General features: G+C 33.6%; 1 protein-coding gene across 1 annotated transcript in view; it reads right to left on the bottom strand.

Moving 5' to 3' along the window:
- The window catches only part of CFAP46 (cilia and flagella associated protein 46), a 90,879-nt gene that overhangs the window by 54,113 nt on the left and 22,324 nt on the right, over nt 1-14,442 (bottom strand). The window contains exons 13-23 of the mRNA XM_010582005.1: nt 14,302-14,422; nt 11,722-11,845; nt 10,650-10,780; nt 9,757-9,858; nt 7,914-8,059; nt 7,127-7,260; nt 5,353-5,565; nt 3,829-4,042; nt 3,344-3,493; nt 2,485-2,592; nt 529-710 (exon numbers count right to left, since the gene is read on the bottom strand). Coding sequence (XP_010580307.1) covers nt 529-710; nt 2,485-2,592; nt 3,344-3,493; nt 3,829-4,042; nt 5,353-5,565; nt 7,127-7,260; nt 7,914-8,059; nt 9,757-9,858; nt 10,650-10,780; nt 11,722-11,845; nt 14,302-14,422 — 1,625 coding nt within the window. The remainder of the gene's footprint in view (nt 1-528; nt 711-2,484; nt 2,593-3,343; nt 3,494-3,828; nt 4,043-5,352; nt 5,566-7,126; nt 7,261-7,913; nt 8,060-9,756; nt 9,859-10,649; nt 10,781-11,721; nt 11,846-14,301; nt 14,423-14,442) is intronic.

The following is a 14,442-nucleotide window of genomic DNA, read 5'->3' as shown; positions in this document are numbered from 1 at the left end:
GTTCCATCTTGTTCCATGATCTGTGTAGACCCTTTGTGTGTTAGAGCCAGTTCAGCACTGGAAGCAATTTGCATCAGTGAAAGAACTAGAACAAGCTACATTCTGCTTGGAAATTATAAAAGTGAGAAAAGACCACGATTGCCAGATACAACTTCAGAAAAGCAATGCCCCCCAGGAAGACATCAAACACATGCATATACGACCTGTTGACTCACTTGAATAACAAAATTCACGTATCTTCCTGAACTGGGTCCAGAGCCACAATCTGGATCTCACACTGCCTTTTACTCAGGGTATGCTGAAGAGTTAAAACATCATCTGCAGTACTTAAGTAACTGATAATGACAGAGTCAGCAGAAGTAGAAAAATTTCACTATTTCACTTTTCACCTCTAAGTGTACAGTTTCTTTGTAAAAAAAAGATTCTTTCACTTTTGATTTTGTGATCAGATGCATTTACCCTATATACTCTTTCTTCAAAACTTAGTTCAAGTATACCACAATATCACACAAAATTCCATGTACTTACATTTCATATTTTTTAGTATCTGTACTGTGGAAAAAATTCTCATCTGATTGCAAGATCCTTTTAGAACAAGTCATCACTATTTCATAGTCATGTGATACATATGCAAAATATGTTAGTCGTGTCAGCGTCTGCAATTCCACTAAGGAATCTGACCAACTGCATTCTAAAGCCAATTTCACTAACTGGGGGTTGGGGGGGGAGAAAAGAAAAAAGAAGAGAGTTTAAATCTCAGGTTTTTATCATGGTCTTTTCTATAGCACTTCAAAGCTTACAGCTGTACCTTGCATACAACTCACCTGGACATGGAACAAGTATGGGATAAAACAATCCAGAAAAACAACAAGTTACAAGAACAATCAAAATATACAATAGAGAAGCATTGTTCACCATTGTATTATAATAGTGTTTGCAAATCCAGCTGTAAGTGTGCACGCCTTCCAACCAGCAGTATCTGCCAGGATTTATTATATGTTCTCAGTTCCTCTTCTGAAAATCAGTGGAACAGGACTTCCGACATTCAGAGCCCATTTTAGTTAAGCCAAAAGTAAGAATAGGAGATAGAACTGGTTTTACAACAAGTGTTTCATATATAGTTTCATTACAGGATCTAAACATCTTCCTTGCTTTTGCATGCGTCAGTCAGAAAGTTCCATCTTTTTAAGATAATTGGAACTGTTTATGAATTGGTCAAAATGAGGATACTACAATATTGCTCTCCAAAACTAAGCTACTGAAGTAATAGCTAAAGCTAACTCATAATATTTGGCATAAATCTGTAGACCAACTAGAATTAGATACGCATATATTTATAAGGACCCAGATCCTAGTCTTTAGAAAGAAGGACTTCTAGAAAAGTGTTAGACAATGTCACCAGATTCCTAGCTAAATGAGGAAACACATCTTATTCCTTTAAGAAAGCTCTTTACAGGAGGTAGAAATTATAGATGTGGTAATCAAACAGGTAAGACTACAACTCACTGTTTTGTAAATACAAGGTATAAACCTTTCTATGCCACCTTTATTCCTCTTGAATAGCCTGGTAACCAACAGGACCAGAGGAAAACTGTGGCATCATTCAGCTTGAGTAATCATGGAAGACTGATCAAAGGCAAGTACTTTAAGAAAATTATGCCTGGTATAAGACTTATCAAAAGACACCTAATTCTTTAAATAGTAACAAATTGTAGTTGTGTTCTGCCTTCAACTGCCAAAAGTGAATTCACTGTAACATGAAGTTTTCTGTTGAAATTCTGAATACTTCCAATACAAACTCTAAAATACACCTCTCCACAACTACCCGAAAAGAGGTTGTAATGAGGTGGGGGTCGGTGTCTCCCAGGTAACAAGTGATAGGACGAGAGGAAACAACCTCAAGTTGCACCAGGGGAGGCTGAGATTGGATATTAGGAAAAATTTCTTCACCAAAAGTGTTGTGAAGCATTGGAACAGGCTGCCCGGGGAAGCGGTTGAGTCACCATCCCTGGAGGTATTTAAAAGATGTGTATATGTGGTGCTTAGGGACATGGTTTAGTGGTGGATTTGGCAGTGTTAGGTTAACGGTTGTACTCAATCTTAAGGGTCTTTTCCAACCTAAATGATTTTATGATTCTATAAAGTTTTCTCCACAAAAAATGAAAGGTCAGAAGTATGGTTCTGTACAGAATTCATATGAACCCATTATGCTCATCTGATGCTTATGGACATAATCTGTTAGAGCAACATGGGCATAATTCTAATAGTGGTATTCTAATGCTATCTGTTTTTTGGATAAATGAAAAAATTCAGTCACAAAAAATCTTATACCTGTCATAACTATTCAGTCTCTTGGAAAGTTTTAAAGGAAATAATGGTACAGTAAAAGTTTCAAAATTAATTTTGCCTCCATCCAAAGCTGAAATCACATTTATACGATGCAATTTCTTAAAACTCCAAAGCTAATAAAACAAAATTAAATACCTGAGGTAAGCTAGGAACAGTGAAATCCATGAGACCCAAGCCATTACATGAATACATTTCTAGACCAACAAGAATTCTTGCCATAGGATTTTGTGCTTCATCATTATTCTAAGCAGAAATAAAAATTTAACATTAAAAGATTTTTTTTTGCAAGTAAACATTATTAAGGACATTAATTGATATGACAAGGTAATAATAACTATGTCTGAAAACCTCAATTTGCATTAAGCAAGTCTTCCTTTCTTTATTGTGCCCTTCTTATGGGGGATTTTATGTATTTATTTATTTATTTTTAATTAACATTGTGAACTCTGAACTACTACAGTTTCAACATTAAAAATATTACATGGCAACAATACAATGAATGTAAATTCCATATATCACTGAGGGATTCCAGTTTTATAGATATAATAAAATAAAAAGATAGGAATAAAATATTACTTTCCAACTGAGTAGATCCATATTCTATATATAAAGAGACTGTATTAAATGTTGATATAAATATAGCTGATTTTTCTTAACATTTTTAAGGTAGCTATTTTATTATTTTAAATGTATGAATTCAAACCCAACTTCGTTATACAGTCATTATATGACAAACATCACCATAAATATTCTTGGCAGCTAAAAACAGAAGGTAGACTTAAGAAATGTAGACTCACTGCTATGCCCAATGTGAAAAATTTGCTGTATTCCATAAAGTTTTATGGAAATGACACCCAAAAATTATTTTCACATTGTATTCAAATATACAGAAGAAAATACACATTGATAATTTCAGTCATTATTAAATGAATTTATGAATTTAATTTTTCAAATAAAAGTTTCAACATTATGCAGGATTTCAGAGAAACAATACCTCCTCCTCAGTCCCAAGTTTACAGCTGATCTGCTGCTGATTTAACTGTTTTGCTTTCACCCATGTAGCAATGATCTGTTGTTGTGCAGCAACAGGTACTGTTTCATTAGGTATGGTTCCAGTTGTCACATTTAGGGCAAATTCACAAATCTAAACACCAAGAAAAAAAAAGACTGAAACATAGGAGAAATGTAGAAAGCTCTTTGCATAGAACATTCCATCCATTAGTTATCTTAAAGTTATTGCACATGCATTTCTAAGCCTAACGACATCTCCATTAAGTCAACCCATACGACGAATAAAAGTTACAGTCCTCAGCCCCAGTTGGTAAGGAACTTCAGTGTGTATTTGGAGAGGACCTATGGTGGCAGGAACTGTAAAAGATGGTAGCTTACTTTCTGCAAAAATTTCTACAATTTAATTTGTATGAATTGTAATATATGACAGCAGACCAAAAAAGACTACAAAAAATGAGGGCTTTGTACCTCTAAGGCAGCTTTGATATCAGGAAGTCCACTGGGATCTACTGAAAAAGGCTGGATGACATTTGCTTTTTCATGTTTCTTTGCTGCAGCTTTTCTGCTTCTGTCTGTCGCTGCATCTTTTTTTTTTTCCTCAGCAAGTTTTGGCTTTGGAATCCAACAAAGAATTAAGCCCCGAGCCAATGCATTACATAACATCAATAAAATCACAGTACTTCTGTAGAAGAAAACAAAAATCGGAACTGCATACTGCATCAGATCAAAATGAGAGGAAGTAATAAAGTTTATTACTTTCAAGTAATAAACATTACTTGAAAATCTAGATTTTTCTTAGAAAGCAAAATTATGGATGTTACAAAAAATTTTCCCATTGGAAATACAAAAAACCACAACCAACTTTCATAGTTTATATCCTATTTTTTCAGCTCTTTCTATAATTGAAGCTTCTATTTCCTCACGGGAAAAAAAATTTAAAAATATTTATGTCAAACACATTTAAAATATACTTTTTTATTAGTGGGCTGCTATGCATGAAAATAATAACCATTTCCTAAAAAATTAACCTAAGCCAAACCCCTCACATAAAACCATTTATTTATTACACTGTATTACTCTTCATGCTGACCAACTGCCGAGCTGGAATTACCTTTTTTTTTTTTTTTTGTGAAGACACAAACTGAATTATGATTAAGAGATTATTGCTGAAACATGCTAATATAAATATCAGAATTAATAAGCAGGTATTACCAGTCTTCATCTCTGCACAAACTGCACTTTACGCTTTGTTCTCAAATACTGTTAAAAGAGCCTTCTTTGCTGCTGGTCCTAACAGTTTGCCTAGTGCTGAGGTCACTGTCAATAATGTAGTAAAATTTCTAGGATTTTGTCGCACAGTCAGACTTTGACTTGAGCATCTCCTCCATCATAGTCAATCATTCTCCCATTGCATTTACTACAGAACAGAATTTCTGTAAACCACTGTGGAATCTATGTTCCCATTTTCATGGTCTATGAATGTGCACATTCCCTTTATTTTTTTTTTTCTCTTTCCTATTTCAGAACCAATAGTAGCCACCTTACTCCAATTAGAAATATTTAGAATTAATTATATTTACAACATAATTCAATTTCAGAGCAACTGACAACAAGCAAAGACATTTTGAGCTGTCCTGGAAACTCACAGGCTAAGAAAATGTTCCTGATTCTTTCCGACTAGCTTAACAAAATGCTATTTCACATGCACATGTTGCTATTCCACAATGAAGAGAAATTAATATTGCTTAGTCTAAAGTTAATACGGTTTTTAGTGAATAGTAACAAAGAACAAATAGAAAGGATTAAAAAGTCATTTTCACACCACAAAATTAAATTTAACTTCTGAACTACTCTGTATACCAAAGTCCTTCTACTACTAGTGAAAGCCAGCAATAAGTCTTTCACAGCACACAGTGATTTACATTGTTTGTAAAAATATTTTTTGTGTTTTAGAAAAAACCAGCATGTTCATAACCAAACATCTAAATTTACCCATTGTGCCCAACAGTCTTGATGGCTCCAAGAAGAGTCTGCAGATACTCAATAATTTCCCTCTGTCTTCCTGAAGAGATAAGATGTCTATTGTAGTTTAAGATATACACCACAGCATTGTGAACGATCCAGGCTTCATTCAGTTCTTCTCCTATTTTGGCTGCACGTTGAAAGTTTTCCATAGCATACCGAGATAAGTAGTCTATCCATAAACTATAAAATCAGTATAAAGAAGCTTTTATTCCAAAACTTCATCACTAAAAGGAATTATATCATGAGGTTAAATATGCAGTAGTACATCTCAATCAACAACAACAAAAAATTTGTAATTACTTTTCAGTTGCATTTATTAAGTCTTCATCCATTAACTTACATTTTACTTGCATGAGAAGATGACTCAGGAAAGGAATTAGCATCAACATAAAATGAACAGTCTCTGACACTCAAATGCTATTAGCTTAAAAAATAGTGGCTATAGTTCATGCTTCATCCACATGTTTTTTTTAAATGCTGATGTGAATCTACACATCTGTGCTAGAAATCATTAATTAAATATCCATGACAGGACTCTACTTGAATACAGATACAAGTAAGGCATTCCATTCAAATGTTAAGGAGGCGTCTTTTTCACCTAACAACTGCATGTGTTCTTGCACTCAAAGATATCTCCAAATGTTCTGAAATGCTAAAATAACTTTTAATAGAATAACATCTTTTTCATAAGTCTATGCAATAACTCTTTCAATAACTTTATTTCTTTTTTCTTCTTAATTATCAAGATGTAGCATTACTTAGAAAAAGCAGTATTAAAAATACATTTTTCAATGACCATAAAGAATGGCCATGGTTAAGTCACAAAACCAAAATCACAAACTGACACAGCATATTACTATGTCAACAATGGCATGGGAACACAGTAGACCAAAGTGCTTTTTTCCTATGAGTTCTTAATCTAATTGGGTAAACTCAAAAACAGCTTAGTAGAAAATTTTGGAACAGAATCCTCATCATCTTTGTCCCTTGGTTCTGATCAGTTTATACTTTTTCCCATTTTACTGAACATTTGCAAGCCGTGTGAGAAACTTTACTTAATCTTCAGACTTAATGAACAAACTTAGGGACACAACTCTGACATTCTACTCTTTCATGACATGACTACTGTCACAATAAGGCTAATATTAATATGAATGTGAACAGAAGAGATTTTAAATATCACCTTCAGGATTCTCCCCCCTCTCCTCCTTTGCAAGAAATAATTGTGTGAGACCAGAAAAAAAAAAAGATACTTGCTATGTTCTACTCTCCCTTATTCATTTCAGTTGATTGGATGGAACACTATAGTTTTGCAAACTGAAGTAATTCATTGCATGTATTCGGGCACTCAGACATCATTATAGTTATAGAAGCTTTAAAGCAAGACAAAGAGTTTTTTTATTTGGGGAAATATATTTTTAAATATAGAATTTCATGGTCTAAATGTCAATATAACACAGATTTAATAGTTTTAAAGGTTGGGATACTAGCTTCTGGTTTCAGAGAAATAAACGTTAAATGAAAAATAAAATGCACACTCCACAATGAAAGCAAACTAAAGAAAAATTATTTCAAATTATTTTTTATATTCTTTTCCCATTACCATGACTACCTACAAATATGAAGCATCTGGTAACGATGAATTTTACTAAGAAGAAAACTTGCAAAAATTATCATCTGTGTGTGATAATAAAAATCTGTCAGGAGTTCCAAGGTCTTGTTATATATTAAAGAAAAGTACCTGTATGTTTTCCATTCTGGATCACTTTCGGGAAGATATGAACCATTTCCTGGATGATACTGGCTTGTACCTTCTGGAGGTACAGCATGATCATTCAGTTCAATTCCCTGCAATCTTAATAAATGAACAGTTGCCTGGAAAGATACAGAGAAATAAATTTTCTACCCAGGTTATCATTGTGAAAATAGACCGTGACTTAGTATTAGTGTTGTTACCTCTTCAAAAATTAAGAAATACAAAATGCTTTTTCAGATGTTGTACACGCATGTACAACTATATGAAATACAATGTAAAATATTTATATTTATATTATTTATATTTATAATATATTTATATTAAAAAATATTTTAGTGGTCATGGATGATGGTTGGACTCGATGATCTTGAAGGTCTTTTCCAACCTAAATGATTCTATGATTCTATGATACATCATAATCTTCCAATTGTCTACAACTAATTTTACTAAGTAATTTCATTGAGATATTTTATATCTATATATATATTTTTTTTAATCATGCTGGAACTTTAAGGCTCCAGAAATATAATGTCACATGTCAAACATTTACAACAGAATCCCTGCAGTGAAACTATTGCTATAGTTACTTTCACACAGTATTTTTATAAAGATGCTTCATGAAACTACTTCTTCCTTTAGTTCCTATGGAGATAGACAAAAATTAAACTCAGAATTCCAGTGCTTTAAGATTTATACGTAAAATTATACATAAAATAAAGCTAAATGAAACAAATTTGAATGGCAAATTATTGAGTGAGTGCAATTTATTTACCTCTGCGTTAATGAATCTTATTTCTGCTAATATTCTGAGTAAATCTCTTTCAAAAGAGAAGGATTTAGCAGGTAGTAATGATTCTCCTGGTAAGCTGTCACCTTGATCATCATCTATCGTAGTTGTACTAGCTTTCTTCTTCTGTGCTAAAAATAAATAAATAAATAAACCCATTATTATTACCATGCAAATCAGAAAAAAAAAAATCACCTTCATTTTAAAATTTTAAATCCCTACACATTCTTAAATCCACAAGCAAGAGTTAACAAGTACAGGTTTAAAATTACTTCAACTCAATATTTTTTTTCATCAGTACAATTTATTGCGCTCAAAACCCACTGCATTTGTGCATAAACTTCAATATTTGCAGTAAATAACTTGCTCCAGTTATAACATGCATATTGAAATTACATTAGTATGAATATAACCCATAGCTTCTAGTTCAATTTTATTGCTTCAATGGAAGTGGAGTGCTGGACATTATGCTGGGGCTAAAATCTCACTTGTTTAAATCATGGATGGGGTTGACTTTATGGCAACATACACATCAATAAAGAGAAAAACAGCATTATTTTTCTTTGGTTTAATAATGAAGAGAAAGGACCAAGATTATTTTAATATAAACACGAAGTAAGGGCATAAAAGCTGTCACAGTGGGTTCCCTCTATGTTGTTGGCAAACAGTGAGTGTTTAAGGAAAGGCATAAAAAGTAGGATACACAAAGCTACGTTTTTTTCCTGGCCTATCTTCACAGTTTTTCAGAATCTGTGTCCAAACAATCTCCTGAACCAGAGGTTCTGTTTGATCCATCAGGTCCAATACTCTGATAAATCTAACTTATTAGTCTTTGACTAATTTTTTAAATCATACTTCAACAGTCAAAAATAACCTTTTAATTTGTGTTAAAAAGTAATGTTTTTGTTTTCTTAAAACCCACAGTTTTATAATTTGACTGGTTTGCTCCTGGTTCCTAGACTAATCACATGTATTTACTTTCTCCTCACTAGCCATGTTTCATCTTTCAAATCTTTTTCAAACTAAAGGGAAAAAGAAGTACTTGCCAGAAACTCAGGGCAACCATGCACCAAAAGCATCATTAATAGGAACTGGTATGTTCTATTTCTGTAACACCAGAACACCTTGAATTATTTGCCTTTATTCAGGCCTGACAACCCAGCAAGCCTCTGTAGAGGGTATTCACAGTACAATCATTATTGTTGCCCTATCCTCAATATGATAAAGACTATCTTTCATTTTCCTCACCCACAAATCTAACAATTAGTAGTAGGAAAGTAAAATTAACTGGAACATGAAAATGAACGGTGTCAACAGTTCTCAGAGAACTCCAGTCAACCATAAATTTCTCTTCCTGCCTTGAGTATCTACAAGCTTATTCACGTTTCATTTAACTACAAGTAGTATTCCCACAGTTAGAAACTGCCCAGAATAGATTACCTCAACTGCTCCACCAAATGCAGCATTCTTTCCTTTGCATTTACAGAAACATGCAGCACTCAATGGTAAGTATGAATGGATTTCCAGGAGGCCACTCTACAGTTCTTGAGAATGGAGACCTTCATCGAGGTCACAGTTATTGTTTGATTTCTAGTGAAGTTCTGCTTCTGAAAGCATCAACTAACTTCAGCAACCTCGTAACAAACTTCGATTGAACCATTTGAAATGCTTCTGAACAGAGATGGAAAGTGTCTTGATCTCCTGCCTACGCTGGAAAAGTGTTTAGACTGACACAGACAGAATTATAAAGCCCTGTAAACATTCAGAGTATGAGAAAGACACCTTTACCTTGGAGATGCAAAACATGTGAAAGAAAAAAAGAACATACCAGTTTCTATTAATGATGCTTTTGGTGCATGGTTGCCCTGAGTTTCTGGCAAGTACTTCTTTTTCCCTTTAGTTTGAAAAAGATTTGAAAGACGAAACATGGCTAGTGTGGAGATGCAAAACTTGTGAAAGAAAACAGGTAAACTAATGCCCTATTTTAAGCGGACCTTGGAAACAAATCTAGAGAAAAAATGTGGAATACGTTTAATTAAAATTGGCTAGAGAAAAAAAAAACCAGCCAACAGGGTGTGTACTAGAATTTCATCTATTCTTAAAGGTGAGTTTTACCAACTCCCAGGCAAAAAAAAACCCCTTTAACGGATATATGTAAAAGTCAGCAAGTATCTAGTGGTTTGAAAGTGCTCTTTCCCTGAGCTGAGAACTCTTGTAACATGTGCAGTAGGTTTCCAGCAGACCCTCAAGGAACAAGCACAAACAATATGGTGGATACCTCAGAGGAACCACTAATAAGGGTATAAAGGGTAAAAAATGTTATCGCGTGAGTATCATACAAAGGGACTGATAATCCATTTTTCTTCGGCTTCCTCAGGTAATTGACAGAGATGGATAATATGGACCTAGATGACCATTAAGGAATGAACTTATTTTCTGAGACAGGTAGATATATTTCATGTAAGTACTTTTCTTTAGCACTGGTGAAACACTTCTGAAGGCAGAGTATGGTTTCAACAGAAAAACATAATGACTGATTTCTAGATTCAGAGGTAGAAAGAATATTCCATGTATGCCAACATGCAGTGACAGATGAGAGTCTCAGGGAACTTCGGGAATGGGAGGGAAGAACATAATAATATTGGCTGACTCCTTCAAGTAACTCTAATAAATGAGGAAAAAGTTCCTCTTAACAACATTCAAAATAATTTGTTCACTTACTTTTTTTAGATTTTGTTACCTTCCTAAACAAAGTATCATCATACAAGAGACAAAATCTGCATGCTGCGCGGCAGACATCCCATACTTCTTGTTTACGTGCAACTTTTGCCAAATCTGCCCAAAGTATAATTCTACCAAAGAAAAAGCATACATAAAATTACTTCATAAGCAGGGTTATCTTCCACACTTCAGGATTGACAAAAAAATGTCAATAATGATGGCCATCATAAATAAAATTTTAAATCTAACAAAAATTAATAAATGGAAGACTTCTTGCCAGTAGCAAAGATAACACTATTATTTTATTAATTAAAAAAAAAAATCCCCTCAGCATATCAAGAGTGGGACAAAATTCCTATGTAACTATACCAAAATTTCAAAATGTGTGTGACACCCCTAATTATCTATTTTGTAAAATGAACTAAACTAAATATTGCAAAACTGATACTGAGAGTTTCAAAATAAGCCTTGAAAACAAGTTTGGATTTAGAATTTTTTAGAAAACAATTTATTTTTAATTTCAACACAGGAATTTTTAGTGCAGCAAAAAAAAAAGGAACAAGGAAACACCTCCTTTTAAATAAAGAATGGTAAAATGACATACAAATAGTCAAAACAAAACCTGTGGTTTTCCTACAGACTAATCTTGCTGACTCTCAGAATGGACCACTTCATTTCTTTATCAAAAAAGTTATAGCATGCAATGTGGTACAAGGACCTAAAAAGACACTTCAGCAAAGTTTAAATTGTACATCAAGTTATTCAGTCTTCCAGCCTTAATCCACTCATTCTTCTGTGTGTTTAGTTCATATCAATAGAATAGGTGAGTTCATGTGTGCATGTGAGAGTAGATTAGAAATAGCAAAAGAATAAAATTACGCATAGCATGTGAACATAATGGAACTTTGCAGACATAAAGTTAAACACATGATTAAATGCTTTGCCAGGTCTGACTGAAGTATTCAGCCCGTTACAAGGTATCATCAGTAACTTAACAGCTGCACTAAGAAACTGCCCCATTAGAGATTTCTACACAAGATTGAAAGAGACTTTTCTTGTCCATACTTATTACCTCTCCCTGCCACCTTCATTTCTTAAGTGTTCCAAATGTTCATCAACTTTCTCCACGCTTTTATTATGGTGTTGTGCTTTTGCACAGAGGTAGCTTATTTGACTCCTACTTTTACCTGAGGAAACTTTGCAAAGAAAAAAGAATTTAAGGTAATCTTTAAGTATTAGATATTAAAAAATCCACATGAAGGGTATGCAATTTGATTCTTAACTACTTTCTGAAACAGTTGAAATCCAGCCCTTTCAGTCCTTCAAGCTTTCCCCAAACCAACCAACCAACCAACATGAAAAAAATGACACTCCACCAATTCTGTTTTTCCTATATCTTCAGATATAGTTGTCCCATACAAAACCTGATTTATGCTTGTTTGGCCCCAAATATCTCAAGTACAGCTCTTTTCTGACAGGACATGCATTGCTCTAACTAGCCTCAGTAAAGAGTAAATGGATGAATTAATACATAAAGTTCACATTCATCCTGAATTTTAAAAACACTTATCTAATCAAACACATTTTCAATCAATATTAAACTTTGTTGTTTTGTTTTAATTTGAAAATACTAACTTTTGTTTTACTTAGTCAACAAGATATTGGGCAAAAATATTAAACAAAGAAATAACCAACACAGAGAAATGATGCAAGGGAGGAACAAGCTGGCCACCTGAGGTAGAAAATTACTCCTGTGATACACATACATAAAAAAGAGATTTTTTTTGCAGTGTAATGACATAGAGGAGACACTTTGCATTAGAATACAAGTAAACTTGATGTGACTGGGAAATCCAATGAGTTTGTACATTCACTTGAATCTAAGCGATGGTCCCTAACATAATGCAGACTAAGTTTTAACTTGATCCTCAAAAAATTTGCCAAATAGTAGCAGCAAATACACATAAAGTATTTCTGGCTTTAAAATTTATATAGATAAGTAGGTTCACTTACATTCATTTACAATGAAAATAGGAAGGCATAGCGTCTTACCCATTCTTGCTAAAAATATTTTGCAATGCATTATCCAGCATATGATAAGGCTGTGTTACCTAACTAAACACAGAGATCAACTAACAGAAATTGTTCAGTATAATACATAATGACAGTAATATCATGTAAGGTTGTAGGGTAAAGAACTGTGGATTTAAAAAGTACATTGTTCTCTTGATCTATGGGTACAACTCTCACTAAATTAGGCCAGCAGACACATCAGAAAAGAATGAAATGTTGATGCACAGTTATTTATGCAACTTAAAAGAAAAAATAACCTTACAAATCTGATGTCCTGTCCTATGTATATTTGAATAATACAGTTGCATATTTTCTTATTCCTTCAATAAACATGTTTAAGTTTGTTGTAACATAAGTGTCATGGAAAAAGCAAAAAACTCACTCTTTGGATGACAACCTCAGGAACAACTGAAATCTTTCAAAACAAAATTTTATAAAACATTGTATCAAACAGATAGAGGGTATTGTAATAATTGTAATATTGTGATAATCTCACTCATTTTAATGGCTTATCTTGGGACACTAACATGTGGTAAGATTTATTCTGAGGAAGTCTGGATATAATTTTAGAGTTGTCAACTGAAAATTCGAGAGCAAGTAGAAACACATGCATGCTTTTAATTCTCTTAATTGCACAAATACAATGCATTTTATCACCTTAAATCATGTATGAAAATGTTTTCCAACAAAATAGTTTTCTCAAATGTACTGCACAAAGTGGGATTGTTGATTCTGTAAATAACACTCTTACTTCTAAGTCATCAGCTGATCAAGTTTGAAATGAGAATATGCAAGGTAAACATTTTGGCCTGGCTGAATAAATGGCGTGAGAAAACCACATGGCCTTCCATGGTAGGAACAGGCTGCTTTGGAAGCTACAGGACTTCTTCTGTAGCATTCCCTTCCTTCAGCATAATCTCTACCCTGGGAGTACACTGGGTATATTCAGAAAGTTAGTTAAATTAGTCACACGTTTGCTTTATTGCCAAGATAAGATAAAACAGTTCAAGCAATCTGGAAAATCCGTTCCCTGTCCACTCTTCTTCAACAACAGGCTGTATAGTCACAAACCAAAGCTGTTTGTGGCATAAGGAATACACCTATTTACGATCCATGTTTTAGACAGTAAATAATGAATTCATGCCTAAATCTCTGTGCAAAACATGATCTCCCAAAAGCAAGATTTTAGAATAGAAAGACAATTACAATATAGAATGAATACCCAATATTTTATATAATTAACAGAATATTATGGGGTGAAACTTCTGAAAATACCACTTAAAACTGCCCTTGGGTAAGAACATTTAGAAGTTGCACATAGTGAAAATAAGATTACAGCATAATAAGATTCAGATGAATTCAGAGGGGAAAACAATAGCATTTCCTCTTCCAGTATCACAATATAAATCTTAGATCCCTAATGAAATTGATAGGAGCTTTGCCACAGAATTCAGCAGAACTGTCCCTTCACCTGTATTGCAATGTTCTCTACCTGTTGCCACTAGATGTTATGTCCAACCTTTAAGACTATGCAAAGCAGTCAAAGCATAGTAACTTTAGTCATGCATATGTACGTTACCTTTAGCTTCATTTTCACTGTCAAGGACTATTTGAAATGAATCAGGAGCTAGTGCAAGACCTGCATTTACCAGAAGGGACCTCTTTTTCCTCACATTATCCTTCTGCTTTCCCCTTTTAGCCTACATAAAGAAAAGAACTA

Source organism: Haliaeetus leucocephalus, unplaced genomic scaffold (genome assembly GCF_000737465.1).
Source record: "Haliaeetus leucocephalus isolate CR32 unplaced genomic scaffold, Haliaeetus_leucocephalus-4.0 Scaffold830, whole genome shotgun sequence".
Taxonomy (NCBI): Eukaryota; Metazoa; Chordata; class Aves; order Accipitriformes; family Accipitridae; genus Haliaeetus; species Haliaeetus leucocephalus.
This window is presented reverse-complemented; position numbering and strand designations above follow the sequence as displayed.